A 15,200-nucleotide genomic window follows, 5' to 3' on the forward strand; every position below is an offset into this window, starting at 1 on the left:
AAATAAAATTAAAAAAAATTTTATTTATTTGATACAGCATCTCACTATGCAGATCAGACTGGTAATAATACTCCTGTCTCAGCCTTCCCAGTGCTGGGATTACAGGCACGTGCTTTCACACCTGGTTCTGGGGCCAGTACGACATGCGGTACCAGGAATTGAATTTGGGTCATTGTGCTTGCCAAGCAGGTGGTTAGACCACCCAGCTATCTCTTCAGCCCCTGTTGATTATCTTATCAAAAAATCTAGAATGTAAGATATAAATGGGAGTAGTGGAGATGTAAAATTTCTTGAACTTTGGCACCATGGACCAAAAGAATGTTGAGAACCAGACAATCTATGATACTTTTACAGACTTACAGTCAGTTTTTCAATTTTAAAGATCTAAAAGCAATTTTTTACAGGTAAAATTACTCTTTTATATATTCAGTTCTTTGTTTAATCAGTACTTGGTCACCATTTACTACTTACTATTAGAGTAAACAAGAAAGAACCTTATCTAACTGGAGTTTTCTGTGTTCTAAGAATTGTAAGATAAGAACCAAGCAAGTAAGTGGAGACTGTTTCAGGTTTAGTGATAAACACTACTACAGGGCAGGCTGCTGTTCCATTTGCAGTGTTCATAGAGGCGGGCTATTATAAGGGCTTAGAGCACAGGTTCCACATTCTACCACTTAAATTCTGGTCTCTCTGACCCTACATTCCTGTTCCAGTGTAGGGCAGTACAGCGGCAGCACCCCTCCCAAGGACACTGGCAGGACTGCCCACACCTGGCATGTCATTACTGTACCATAACTCCTAGCTTCTCTAACAAACATACAAGAATCTGAGAGGATGTTTAGGACAAAACCTTCCTTCATTTGGTTTTTTTTTTTTTTTTTTTTTCTTTTCTATGTTCTCTCTCTTTCTCTCTCTCTGTCTCTGTCTCCGTCTCTGTCTCTGTTTTTTTTTAAGACATGATCTCTCTATATAGCCCAGGTACAGGGATTACAAGTGTGCACCACCATACCACCATACCTAGTTTTTTCTCTACTTTTAAAGAAACAGGAGGGGCAAGGAGATGGCTCAGCAGAATAGCACCTGCCTGGCTAGTGTGAGGTTGTGAGTTTGATTCCTGGTACAAAAAACCAGGAAGCTGAAAAGGTTATAAAACTTTATCTCTTGGGCTGGCAAGATAGCTTAACAGACTAAGCACCTGCTTAGGCAAGCACAGGGATCAGGGTTTGATCCCCAGCACTACATGCTGCACCCTGCTGCACATAGTGAGACCCTATACAAGACACATTAAACAAAAACAAAACAAAACAAAAAAACCACATTCACCCTCTGCCAGTTTCCCTCTTACTTTCTCTAGCTGGGGAAGGTGTGTCCCTAGATCTCTGTTAAACTTTACTTCTGGTCCTTTGATTTTGGAAGCACTAAAACTTCTCCAGGATGAAGAGCAGAGGCTGTGGCCATTCATTCATTATTCATTTACTCATCCAGCAAACACTCAGTGTGCTCTGGGTGCCAGAGAGACAGCATTGACTCAAACAGCCCACAGGGGAGGTGAAGTAGCAATGCCAGGTCGAGTTTTCAGAAGGGCAGGCATAGAGGCATCAGAGCAGGGGAAGTGGCCCCGGAGCAGGAGTAGCAGCAGAGTGCTGTGGTGCAGGGAGGGAGGGCCATGCAGATTTGCAGAGGTGCACTGGGAAGTCAACTGTGGTCTACCAGCCCGTCATTCCTGGAGAGCTGTTGTGTTTTCCCTTGAGATAATTATGTATTTAGAGGAACCATCTAAATATTTATTTGAGTGGGTACAAATCATTTTATTTGGGGTGACTTTCTCATAAGGGTTACTAATGTCATTGTGGTCCTACAGCAAGGGTGGGGTTGACAGTCCAGGGCAGACCTTGGCCACTGCTCCTGCACATCCTGAGGAGTAATGAGCCCCTCTAATGAAAGAGGTTTCTTCATCCTTTCTAAAAAATACCTTTTTCAGGTTTTATTTTATCTTGTCTTTACCTTTAAATCCGCTGTCTTTATTCTTTTTGCTCAGTCTCATATCCATGGGACCCAAATGAGAAAGGTGCAGAAGGGACTGATAGGCAGAAGGGCCCCAAACTCTGACCCCTGAACCCTCTCACCACCATAGCCTCTTCTGACTACTTCTGAGCTGCACCGAGACACATCTACTCTCTATAAACAAGCTATTCACACCCACATGATTACAGATAGTGGTTTTTACACACCCAATTGCCTACCTTTATGTAATCTATCTCAGCAATACAATTTACACTAATGTTTACAGAGCAGATTCAATCCTCTTTAACTGTCATGGGGGTTCCTTTGTATACATGTGTCATACTTTTATTCAGCTGATTCTCTATTGACATACTCTAGGTCATTTCTGATATTTTACTATAAATGATAATGCTTCAGAGAATTCCCTAATGGTGTTTGTCACAGGTGGTGCCATGTCTGTAGTCACTCCATCATACTACTATACTGCAATCTCGCCAGCACCTACTGCTCACTTCTGTGGCTATCTCTTCATCTCCCTTGGTGACTTCACCCTCCAGGTCAGTATCTGCCCCCCATTTTGCACTCAAGTATCCTGTCCCTGAGAGTTGTTTCTGTTGACTTCCATTCTCTGTCCTTGTGCCTTACTTATTACAGTTCTATAGCCTATAGGGCATAGCCTATGTGGACCCTCCTCTTCCTCCTACCATCCTCCTTGGAGTCAGGTCTGTCATTATTGTCATGCCCCTCAACCTCTGCCTCTAGTCCCTTATATTCACCTGGTAAATCCTATGTAAATCCCAGACTCCCAGCTGTGAGTTGCCCTAGTGCCTCCCTCTGCCCTCTGTTCTATTCCTCTTCCACCAAGAGATATGAGACCTTGTCTCCAACACACACACACACACACACACACACACACTCTGACTGGACACTGCTACTTCCTTTCCTTAGCTAACCAGCTGCTTCTGCTCCGTGTGCCCATCCTGGTATCACTATATTGACTCCCCATTCCTGCATCTTCACTTTTTCCTTTTCTACTGGACCAGCCTCATCAATGTTCAACATATTGGCATGCTGCTTATCCTAAAATGAAAAAGTGTGTGATTCCCTCCCCTTTTCCTGGCTTTTTAAAGTTCACCTTGCTCAGTTTTTCTATCAATGTCATATAGTCATTCAAATTGTTAACTCTATGCCCAGATCTCAGCCACCATATTACTCTGCTTGCCTTTGATACGGCAGTGGCTACTCTTAAAGTGCCCTTTTCTTTGCTTTTTGGAGCCCCGCCTTTCCTGCCATAGCCCGCTGTCTCCTCATCGCCACTTCCATCCTGGGTGCTTCCATGCCCACATTCTCCTGCTGCACTGCCTCCTCTACAGCCATCATGGCTGTATAGCAGACAGATCACATTGAATACACCTGGATGCTGCTCAGGAGTCCCTGTCCTGAACTGCTTTCTTCTCAGTGTTTTCCATCAACCAACAAGAACCCCTTTTGCCTAAGCTGAGAAAGTCTGAAAGTAATTCTTGCTCTCTCTGTTCCATATTCTGCCCATGCCAGTGTTGCGGACTCTGAACAACCCTTTTCAATCCCTTCCCTGGGGTCCAGTTGTTCACTTCTGTATGGCAGCCAGAGGATTCCTTTAGCACTTGAGGTCAGGTAGTTCTCACTTTTGTGCAGACTGTGCTGCTTTCCAGCACCCCTACAATTCAGGCTAGAGGAGCCCTACATTCTGTACCAACGCTATACAGCCCTGTCAGCCTCCTCTATCCCAGACAATCTCACATGTACCCCAGCCATCTCTCCTGGAACCCTGCTTCCCTCATTCTTCTGTCTGGTCTCTAATGCCATATGGCTTAGTCTTGCCCTATTCCTCCTCCTACTTATGGACACACACACACACACACACACACACACCCTGTACTGCAGGGGGCACTCTTGGAAGACAGAACCCGGTGCTGCTTCCTTGCACACAGGACTGGCCCATGCATGTAGTGGGTGCTCAATAATGAACAATGGATTGATTCCAGAAAGTAGAATTACTAGGCATGTGTCTGATAGCTTTCAGCAGGATTGTCACATTGTTCCCCACAGAAAGGTTTTTCAACTTGAATTTCTTCCACATCTTCAGCCATTGTGTGCTCAGACTTTGGGTTTTTGCTAGTGAGATACTTAAGTACAAAATCATTCTAGTTTTAATTTTCCTTTGTAAGTGCTATCAGATATCATTTCATATCATTCTACTTTTCTCATTATACAAACTCTTAAAAACAAGAATCTAACTGAAAAAAAAAATGGACTAAAAATGCAAACAGTTCACAGGAAAGGAAACCCAATTGCTTTTAAACATGTTTCAAGTACTTCTGAGTTTTGGAAGATGTTAAATATTTTCCTTTTTTGCACTGAGGTGATTTAAAATTCCCTGGTTTCTTTTAGCATTTTCCTGATTTCCATTTTTTAAAAAATTACCTTTGTTGGATATGGAATCTTCTGATGGAAATTATAAAGTAAGAAAAAAACTTTTCCCTAGAAAGCTGTGGTATTGGGGCTGGAGAGATGGCTCAGTGGTCTAAAGCACCTAATTGGAACAAGCTTGGCAAAGCACAGGGACCATAGTTCGATCCCCCAGCACCACATGCCAGCCAGCCCCGCCCCCTGGTGGGCTGAGCTGGCCACACACACAATAAATAAATGTAATAAATAAATAAATAAACAGTGGAATATATTAAAGAAAAAAAAAAAGAAAACTGTGGTATTTTCTCAATATAGTATCATTGAGATTTTTAAAAATACAGTGCTCTGGGGCTGGTGAGATGGCTCAGTGGTCTAGAGCACCTATTTAGAACAAGCTAAGCAAAAGCAGAGGGACTGCAGTTCAATCCCCCAGCACCACATGCCAGCCAGCCCGCCCCCTGGTGGGCTGAGCTGGCCACACACACACACACACACACACACACATAAATAAATAAATTTATAAAAAAAAAATACAGTGCTCTATTTAAAGTGATAAAAAAAAAAAAAAAAAGACAGAAAGAGGGCTGAGGATGTAGCTCAATGGCAGAGTGCTTACCAAGCCATGTACAAAGCCCTGTGTTTGATCCATAGCACCAGTGGGAGGTGTGTATTCATGTGTTGTTCCTGCTTAGCCAGGAATAATGTCATATATCAGGCCCAAAAAGCTATAATAGATACCAACAGTGATTCAGATATGGGACCATTCTGGTCCTCTTGGTGGGTGGAGGCAGTATCTGACCATGTTACTATGTGCAATGGGCTGAGGTGGAGGCCTGGCCTAACAGCTGTAGTACACTGTGGGAAACAGTTTGTCCTGCCGGTGTGTGCTGGGAAAGCTCTTTAAAGAAGTGCTCAGTGTGCTAGGAATATAGCTCAGTGGTAGAGCACATGCTTAGCATGTATAAAGCCCTGGGCTTTGGCCTCAGCACCAAAAAGAAAAGTATTCACCCTGAGCTGGGCCTGTAGATAGTAGAGCTGCATTCTGAAGGTCTAATGGAACATTTCAGGCAAAGAAACTCAGGCATCAAGGCTTCAAGTGGACTTTTTCTTTAGATGATGCTGTCTAGCTTAATTTAAAGGCCAGAAAAAAAATAAACAAAGGCCAAAAGTTGGCCTTCAGAGCAGCAAGTGGCACGTGGTAGGAGGAAAGGTTGATATGAAGGGCTTCCCAAGCTCCCCTAGGAACTGGACTTTCCAGCCAGTGAGTTTCAGGCCTTATCATAGATCAGTAGGACCTGGGGAGCCCTGCCTGGGTATCTGCATTTAAAATGTATCTTGTGGCAGCCCAGGGCTCAGCCAAAATGGATGTGCCATTCTTAGCCCAGGGATTCAACAAAATTGAGGGACAAGAGGAAAAACTGTAGTTATTTATCTCTCCTCCAAGAGATAAGTCCATTGGCAGGTGCAAGAACCAGCCCTGTGGCGGAGGCCAGGCAGCCATCTATCCTGTGAGTCTAGCTCTATAGCCTCAGCTTCTTCCTGTGCTTAGATTTAGTGACAGAATTGACCTGAGGTCATTGAGGTCACTTCACCCTCCCCCAAATGAAGTAGAATTCTTAGGCAGTTGCTCGTATACCAGATTTCATACAGTTTCCCTAATTTTTTTTTTTTTTAGTAAAATAAAAAGTCACTTTCAAAAGTGACTTTATTTTATTTTTTTAAAAATATTTTATTTATGTGTGTGTGTGTGTGTGTGTGTGTGTGGCCAGCTCAGCCCACCAGGGGGCGGGGCTGGCTGGCATGTGGTGCTGGGGGATTGAACCGCGGTCCCTGTGCTTTGCTAAGCTTGTTCTAAGTAGGTGCTTTAGACCACTGAGCCATCTCACCAGCCCCCCTAATTTTTCTTTTGTTGCTTAGATTTTTTTCTTTTCTTTCTCTTCTCTGTGTGTGTGTGTGTGTGTGTGTGTGTGTGTGTGTGTGTGTGTGTGTGTGTGTTATTAGTGGTAGAGGTCCATTGGAAGCATTGCTATTTTCTGAATGTGATTCAGACATGGAGCCATTCTTGTCCTCTTTAATAATTAATTTTTCCCCCCTTTAGAAATCAACATTGGGGCTGGCTTGATAGCTCAGTGGATTAAAGCGCCTGCTTAGGCAGAATGCAGTGGCCAGGGATGGCCGGGGTTTGATTCCTGGCGTGCTGCACCCCCGGTGTATGCTGAGATGGCAGTTCAGACCAGGTGTGGTGGCGCACACCTGTAATCCCAATGCTTGGGAGGCTGAAAACAGGAGAATCACTATAAGTCAGATCTACATAGTGAGACCCTATAGACCCTGTACTAAATATAAAAAAGAAAAGAAAAGGAAATCAACATTGACAATTGTATTGGACTACAGAAGAATAGTTTCTGAATTTTTTTGTTGTTGTTTCATTTTTCGTGAAACAGGTGTGAAGGGCTTAAGGCCCTGACAGCTTTGAGCCAAGATGAAGACCGTGTTCATGGTTGCTGAGAAGCCTTCCCTGGCACAGTCCATCGCCAAAATCCTCTCTCGAGGTAGGAAAAAACAATACTAAGCTTCTTTATTGTTTTGCCTATAAGCCTGGTCATCTTTGCTTTTCAGGATAATTCATTTTTCAAAGTATGATTCCACCCTTGGTGGAGTAACTTCATTTCAGGTCAGCAGGCATTAAGAAGCACTCTGGGATGTTTTTGCCTCCCCATGTCATATGTACCAGGACAAGGGCTTCCGAAAGGGCATAGTTCACAGTGAGGGAGAAAGTGCGTTCCTTGTCAGAGTGGTAGGCTAGTCAGGGCCATTAGTTACAAGCAGCAGAACCCACCCTGGAAAGAGATTACAGAACCAGGACCATACCCCAGTTGAGGCCTGAGAAGGTCACGTTATGGGCATTGTCAGCACTGAACCATTCGTACTGCCTGCTGTACCCTCAACTCAGCTTCCATCATATTCTCTGTACTTCACAGCACTAAAGACTGGCCAGAGCTTACTCCCTTTTCTGGCCACAAGGGTGGCTGGTTGGGTGCTGTCTCCCCTCCTGTCTTAGAATTCCTTCTAAATAGTAAGGAAATTTGGATGGCTGGGTACCCACCGTGGCAGACATCCACTCTAACCTCTCATTGGCCTCACAGTTGGGGAAGAAAGAGCCCCTAGTACAGCTGACAGATGTGGTTCAAAGGGGTCTGAGAAGTGGTATCTCATCCCCAGGCCTGAGAAAGTTGGACTGAGGAGCCATCAGTGAGTGAAAAGACACCATAGGATTTAATAATTTAGGAGGCCCCTGATGACCTTAAAGTTTGAATAAAATGGAGCAGAAGTCAAAGTGAAAAGTAAAGTCAGAAATACAGACAAGAAGGGCTGGCGGTCAGGGCTGGAGAGATGGCTCAGTGGTCTAAAGCACCTACTTGGAACAAGCTTGGCAAAGCACAGGGACCGCGGTTCAATTCTCCAGCACCACATGCCGGCCAGCCGCGCCCCCTGGTGGGCTGAGCTGGCCACACACACACACACAATAAATAAATGTTAAAAAAAAAATTTTTTTTTTTAAAAAAAAAGAAGGGCTGGCGGTATAGCTCAGCGGACTAAGCGCTTGCTTAGGTAAGCACAGGGGCCAGGGTTCAATACCTGGCTCCGCCTGCCGCGCTGGCCCCGCCTTCGGTTGCGCTGAGCCAGGATGGAGTCTGGGCGCGGTCGTGTGCGCCTGTAATCCCAGCACTTGGGAGGCAGAAATCAGGAGGATCACTACTAATGTGGGCTATGTAGTGAGACCCTGAGCAAAAAAAAAAGAAAATCCACAAAAAAAAGGAAACAGACAAGGGCCAGCGAGATAGCTCAGTGGTCTAAGCACCTGCTTGGCAAGTGCAGGGACCTGGGTTCGATCCCCAGCACCTCATTGCCATGCTGGCCCTGCCCCTTAATAGCTGAGCCAAGAGTGAGCATGGTGGCACCCACCTGTAATCTCAGAACTGGGAAGGCTGAAAACAAGAGGATCACTATGAGTCTGAACTGCATAGTAAGACCCAGCACTAAATACATAAAAATTAAAAAAAGAAAGAAATTCAAACAAAAATACCAAGAATGTCCACCCCAATTTCCCAGCCAACTTGGTCCCTTGTGTTTGAGACAATTTTAGATTGTCTACAAATGCTCTGGCCTCTGGTATGCCTGAGTCTCTCAGTGCCCACTTAGCACAGTGGCCAGAGGAAATGTTATTGCTGACCAGCTGTGCTGGGGAAGGCAGACTGTGGTCCTCTAAGACGTGGCATCCAGGTCTGGGTTCTCTATATCTGCAGCTGAGTACAGCAACCATCCCTGTATGCATCCTCTCTGCAGGGAGCATGTCTTCACACAAAGGCCTGAATGGGGCATGCTCAGTCCACGAGTACATGGGAACCTTCGCCGGTCAGCCAGTCCGCTTCAAGATGACCTCTGTCTGTGGTCATGTGATGACCCTGGATTTCCTGGGTGAGCCCCACTCCACGCCTGCTTTTCTGCTAATGGGAGCCCTGCACAGTGCTGCCCAGAGTCCTGTTAGCATCTCAGTCCAACAGGTTGTGGAATACTAACTGGGTTTCCTGTGTGAGCTCTGGAGCCAGGACCCCAGCGGCTGTATCTCATCAGTTCCTCTTAGTCACTGCATGCCTGTACCTTCCTGTGCAGAGGAGATAGTGGTGTCTGTCTCAGGAGGAACCTGACACAATCAAGTGTTTCGGAGAAGCTTGGTACTCCTGCTGAGTGGACTATTGTCTGTCATTTGATAGCTGTCATTGTCATCTTTTATTGTTGTTATCACTTCCTCCACAGGGCCAGCATTAGTGACCTACTGGGTTTTGGTGCAGCTCCATGTGGCTGACAAGGGTCTGACCCAGACTGACCTTCATATTAGTTTGCACTGCTGCTGTGGAACACCTAATGCAGGCTAACTTTCTAAGGAAAAAAAGAAGGAGGTTTATTTAAATTATAATTTTAGAGACTGAGAGTGCAGGGCCACCTGGCAGGGGAGATACCATGATCCTGAAAGTATAGGGCCAGCTCTGGCAAGGACATCATGGCAGATCCCTTTGGCACAGTGGCAGAAATACATGTAAGAAGGAGAGACCACATATTGAGACAGGAAGCTGGAGAGAGATCCATGGGGTCACGGTGTACTCCTGTCAACAGAAATGCCCCTGGTGACTTAAAGACTTCCCCTAGGTCTTGCCTCGTAAAAGTACCACACCATCTCCCCAAATTGCCACCCTAGGGATCAAGGTTCCAGCATGTCCTTTGGAGGAGCCTTAGACCATATGTAAATTACAGCACCTGTACTCTGCCAACTCACTGGCTGGGGCCAGGGTCAATGACTAGACCTTAGTTAGCTGCCATTTTTCACATAGGAAATGCACAATGTCATCTGCTTCCTAGGATTGCTGAGGGCTCAATGTCAGCGAGAATAGAACACTCAGCGCAGGTCCAGGCACAAGGCAGAGCCTCAGTAGTTGTTCTTGTTGCTCATTGACCATAGCAGTGGCAGGGGTGACTGTAGACAAGCGTTTGAACCCCAGACTTCATCTCCAGCAGGCAAGTGGGAAGCCAAGAGTTGAACCTGGCTTTGTCTGATTCCAATCTCCTAGCTTTCAAGAAACGGAGCCTAAAAGAAAGCCAGAGGGTCCAGCATTCAAGAGCCAGGCCTTATATAGAAAGCAGGAGAAAGTGTTGAACATGAGAGATCAACTCTTAAGGGACTGGCTAAATGTTGTGTGCTGTTTGAAGTGCTAGAGTGGAAGGAGAGGGTTAGAGAAATCCAGTTGGAGAGGAAAATGATGGCTTTAATTCAGGGCCCTGGCAAAACAGACTGGTCTAAGAATGGTGCTACCAGCCCCAGACAGAACCCTGGAAGTGAGGCTGGCTCAGTAACCTTTCCGAGAACTTGCTTGGTTCTTGTGGGTGGTCAGGCATGGCATCAGCTTAGTAGCTCAGAGCAAGAAAAGCAAAGTGGTAAGAGTTACCCAAAGGCATCAACCTATGCCCCAGCCCTGCCTCTGACTGTTAGGTGATCTGGGCCATTTGTCCTCCAAGCCTTCTACTCATCTGTACAATGAAATCATCATCTTCTCAGGATTATGACGATTGTGGAGGCTGAGTCTTTTGACTATGAAGTGTGACTCAATGTCACTATGGCTGTGGTTTGTAGGAAAGTACAACAAATGGGACAAGGTGGACCCTGCAGAGCTGTTCAGTCAAGCTCCAACAGAGAAGAAGGAAGCCAACCCCAAGCTGAACATGGTGAAGTTCCTGCAGGTGTGTGAGGGGCATGAGCCCACTGGGAGGCTCCTGCCCTCCATGCCTGCTTGTGGCTGTAGCTGTCCTTGTCTACTAGTATTTGAGCCCTCATTCTCATCTGGAACACAGAGGCCTTTGCTGGCAATGCTTGGCCCATCTTTCTGCCTTTTGAATGCTCTCTGCTGGTCTGCCAGGCACCTTAAGGCCCACTCCCCCATCCGGGGCACCCTTATCAGTCCTGGAGAACATTCTGCTTTTTGTTTAGTTTGGTTTTTTGGGACAGGGTCTCATTATGTACTTCAGGCTGGCCTTGAACTATGTAGCCCAAACCAGCCTTGAACTCATAGAAGTCCTCTTGCCTCACCCTCCCAAGTGCTGGCATTATAGGTATGCACACCATGCCCAGTACTTTCTGTTTTTGTAATGGTTTAATGGAAGATTTTCCCCCACAATTTTAAAACAAATGCATAAATAGTATGAAATATTAGAAAATATAGGTAAGTAAGAAGAATAAAAAAACTACTTATAAGCACATGACCCCAAACAACCACTGTTAATATTCAGGGTTATTTCATTTTAGCCCTTTTATTATTAGGTTTTTGGGGTTATGATCATATTATAAGTATTAGTTGTTTTTCAAAAACAGCAGTTCTGAACTAAGTTCTTTCTGAGTGGTCGAGCCAGTCTCACTGCAGTCAGCTTCCTTCTCAGCCCAGATGCCAGTCCCCCTAATGCCCGCCGGGTCTAGGCCCCACCTCTTTTTCCCAAGGGAGTATTCCCAGTGCTATTAATGAGTGCTGTGTGGCAGGTGGAGGGCAGAGGCTGTGACTACATCGTGCTGTGGCTGGACTGTGACAAAGAAGGGGAGAATATTTGCTTTGAGGTGAGTATAAAGCCTACTTTGGTTCACTTTTGGCTTTTCTGGTCCCCCTCCCCAATCTGATGTTCACAGTCACATTGTTCCTGAGGCTGAATAGGAAGTAAACTATACTGACTTAAAAAGCTTTCTCTTGCCTGCTTTATTTTTGGAAGTTCCCTCACAGACACTTTAAAATGCACAGAGCCTACTAAGGGTTATGGAGTGTTACTTCACTCACTGGAACACCGCATGAGCAAATGTAAGATGCAGAATTATCTAGGTGAATATAAGCTTCAGAATGGAGCAGATTGGCTTTTCAGTGCATTCTTGGCCCAGCTTTGCCTCTTGGGGATCTTTGATTGATCACCTCAGCACCACCCTTCTGAACCCCACCTTCATGTATCCTCTGCCCCACTCAGAATGCTCTCCTGTCCCCCTCCCCTGTAACCCACCCTGCAGTGACAGCTCTCTGTGTACCCCTGCTTCATGTTTACCTTGGCCAATCACAATCGCCCTTGTGATTGCTGTTCTCATAGGTGCCCCTCAGGGTAAGGTTCCATACAAGTCACCTCCATGTCTCTATGTCTGTACCCTTAGTTTTTATCTTGGGGTTCAGGAGATGGTTCTGGTGACACTGGCAAGGGCAGTTAGGGTACCTAGTGTTCTAGAGTGGCATTCTTAGCAAACTTGATCCCTTGCTGGGCACCCTTCCCCTATAGGACTTCCCTTCCCAGGGCCTTTTGGGTCTGGAGCTGGAAATGGTAGCCAGAGATGGGCTCTTCTGTCTTCAGAAACAAAATTCCTTGTCTCTCATAAGGATGCTTCACAGTCAGGCTGTGGCAGTGACTTGACTTCAGCCCCCACCCACAGGTTGGGCCTTCCCATTCTTGCTCATTTCCTTTTCCTCTTCATTCCTTTTTCCTTCCTTGACTTTTTTTTTTTTTTTTTGGAACCAGGGATTAAACTCAGGCCCTTGCGCTTGCCAGGGAAGCACTTATTCTACAGAGCTATCTCCCCAGCCCCCTGACTTTTCTTGAGTTGCCTAGAAGTTCCACTACCCTTTCTAGGTCTCCCTCTTCCCAGAAGAAGGTGGGGATAGGTCCAGACCATGAGGCCTCACATGTCCTTGGCAGTAGCATTTCTTAGTTTGGTGGGGAATGAGCAGAAGAAGAGCAGAGAAGTAAGGAGAGGCCCTGGACAAGACAGAAGAAAATGGGGCCATGTGGCATGGGATTTGTGGAGAATGTGGGAGGGTCTGCAGGACTTGGGTGGCACCCTCACATGTTGGTGCCAGCTCCAGAAACAGCCACACTCAACTGTGATGGTGGAGCCAGAAGCAGAGATCATGGAGCAGTTACACCAGGGTACCTTCCCCCAGGTCCTTGATGCCGTTCTGCCTGTCATGAATAAGGTGCACAGCAGTGAGAAGACAGTATTCCGGGCCAGGTTCAGCTCCATCACTGACACAGACATCTGTAATGCCATGGCCTGCCTGGGTGAGCCAGATCACAATGAGGCACTATCTGTGGATGCCCGCCAGGAGCTGGACCTACGCATCGGCTGTGCTTTCACCAGGTGCTGCTCCCTACAAGGGCCCAGGCACATCCCACCCTCCCATCATGCGTGCCTTTGCTGGCCCCTACTGTGGTTCTGGCCTTTCAGAGCCCTAAGTAGCAACTTAAGTCAATTTTCACATTAAAAAAACCTGAAGAAAATTATATTAGCTGATGTAAATCACAGGACACTACTTGACAAACAGAATATCCATACTCATGGCCTGAGGACAATGCAGTAGATGGATAGAATACAGTAGAAGGCACCCCACATGGTAGGAGCCTCTCCTTTTTCCTTTGCTCCATTGCATGTACACATAGTTCTTCCGTGCTGGCTGGTGCTGTGCCACTTACATTGGCTTCTTTTTTTTTTTTTAATGTGATGTCAGGATTTTTTTTTTTTTTTTTTTTTTTGGCGGAACCAGGGACTGAAGTCAGGCCCTTGTGCTTGCCAGGGAAGTGCTTATTCCACTGAGCCATCTCCCCGGCCCCTACATTGGCTTCTAAGTGAGGAGCAGCCACCTACTTGCACATACTACCCCATGTAATGTACATAATGATTGTGTCTTGAGTGAATTGTTGACCATCTGTCTTTCCCTCACCCTACCATTTCCTCTAGGTTTCAGACAAAATATTTCCAGGGGAAATACGGTGATTTGGACAGCTCTCTCATCTCCTTTGGGCCGTGTCAGACTCCTACCCTGGGATTCTGTGTGGAAAGACATGATAAAATCCAGTCCTTCAAACCAGAGACATATTGGGTGCTGCAGGCCAAGGTTCTTTTCCTTTCTCTATTTCTGCTGTGTGTTCTAGGTTTAGGATGTAGACTCTGAGACATTTTCTCCTCTATCATCATAATTGTTGTCATCATCATCCTGCAGACCCTAGGCCAGTGATGGTGAACCTGTTAGTGACTGAGTACCCAAACTGCAGCACCAAACCCACTTACTTACCATAAAGTGCCAGCATTGCCCCTATGTGTGCTGTTACCCGATGCCCAGGTGGTGGAGCAATATGGGGTGATTCGGCCTGCACACCAGCAGAGAGGCCTCTGCATGCCTCCTGTAGGTTCACCACTACTGCCCTAGGCTAAGGGCACAGTGTAAAGAGCTATACCAGAGTTAAGTGTTTGGTGTCCAGGGAAAGGGATCCCCCAGCCTTCACTGGGGTACTAGGGCTAGGCTGGGCCTGAAAATGCATTGAATTTGGATAAATGGGAATGATTTCTGCCGTAGTGGTGCATGGTAAGGTTACTGTCAGAGGCCAGTGTGTGCAGTGGTCAGATCCAATCACTGGACTGAGGCCATGGGCTTTCAAATTTCTTGAAAGTCTTTAGAACTTTTTCTTTAAATAAGAGCTGCCTGTAAGATTTAAAACATAACACTGATTTGCTCTGGTTCAGACAGATTGGCTAGGTACTTTGTACGGGCAGGGCTGGAGTGAGAGGTGGAGGCTTAGATGCTGCTTAAGGACATATCAGCCTCAGCTCTCTGCCATCCTCCTGAGGCCACCTGCATGACTTCTGGTGGAGGGCTAAGGGTGGGAAGGGCTGCTGTCAGCTTGCCTGTCTACCCCTAAGCAAGTACAGTTGTGATACATTAGACCCCAAGGTTTTGCTACTAGACAAAGACCAGCTTCCTCTGTCCTGTACCCCTTCTCTGGCAGTGGGATCACCTGGACGTTCTCACCTGTTTATCTTTGTCCTTCTTTCCTGTAGGTTAATGCTGAGAAAGACAAATCTCTCCTTTTGGACTGGGACCGAGTGAGAGTGTTCGATCGGGAGATTGCACAGATGTTTTTAAATATGACAAAGCTGGAGAAGGAAGCCCAGGTACGCCTCCTGTGCCCCTGCTGGTCACATTTGCCTCACATGGGGGTGGGCTTTGGCACCTTCTGCTGTGACTGAGGTGTGTCTTTCTCCCCTTTTCTGAAACTCATCTTTTAAAAAGAGAAATGGTTGTTCACACATACACTCCCAAGATACTTCAGCGGAAGCAGTAAATACAAAGTACTGCATGTCTACTCATACCAGGTATTCCTCACACCTGTGATCTTTTTCA

At 46.2% G+C, this 15,200-nt stretch overlaps 1 protein-coding gene across 6 annotated transcripts in view; it reads left to right on the forward strand.

Moving 5' to 3' along the window:
• Positions 1 to 15,200, forward strand: part of Top3b (DNA topoisomerase III beta) — a 28,776-nt gene that overhangs the window by 3,135 nt on the left and 10,441 nt on the right. For 3 of the 6 annotated variants that reach the window (XM_023711554.1, XM_023711555.1, XM_023711556.1), the window contains 8 exons: positions 2,449 to 2,561; positions 6,897 to 7,004; positions 8,800 to 8,931; positions 10,640 to 10,746; positions 11,537 to 11,611; positions 12,966 to 13,162; positions 13,760 to 13,916; positions 14,858 to 14,971. In XM_023711554.1, coding sequence (XP_023567322.1) covers positions 6,935 to 7,004; positions 8,800 to 8,931; positions 10,640 to 10,746; positions 11,537 to 11,611; positions 12,966 to 13,162; positions 13,760 to 13,916; positions 14,858 to 14,971 — 852 coding nt within the window. In that variant the 5' untranslated portion in view covers positions 2,449 to 2,561; positions 6,897 to 6,934. The remainder of the gene's footprint in view (positions 1 to 2,448; positions 2,562 to 6,896; positions 7,005 to 8,799; positions 8,932 to 10,639; positions 10,747 to 11,536; positions 11,612 to 12,965; positions 13,163 to 13,759; positions 13,917 to 14,857; positions 14,972 to 15,200) is intronic. The other 3 variants (XM_023711557.1, XM_004627957.3, XM_023711558.1) reach the window with 1 other exon arrangement.

Source organism: Octodon degus, unplaced genomic scaffold (assembly GCF_000260255.1).
Source record: "Octodon degus isolate 3935 unplaced genomic scaffold, OctDeg1.0 scaffold00021, whole genome shotgun sequence".
Classification (NCBI taxonomy): Eukaryota; Metazoa; Chordata; class Mammalia; order Rodentia; family Octodontidae; genus Octodon; species Octodon degus.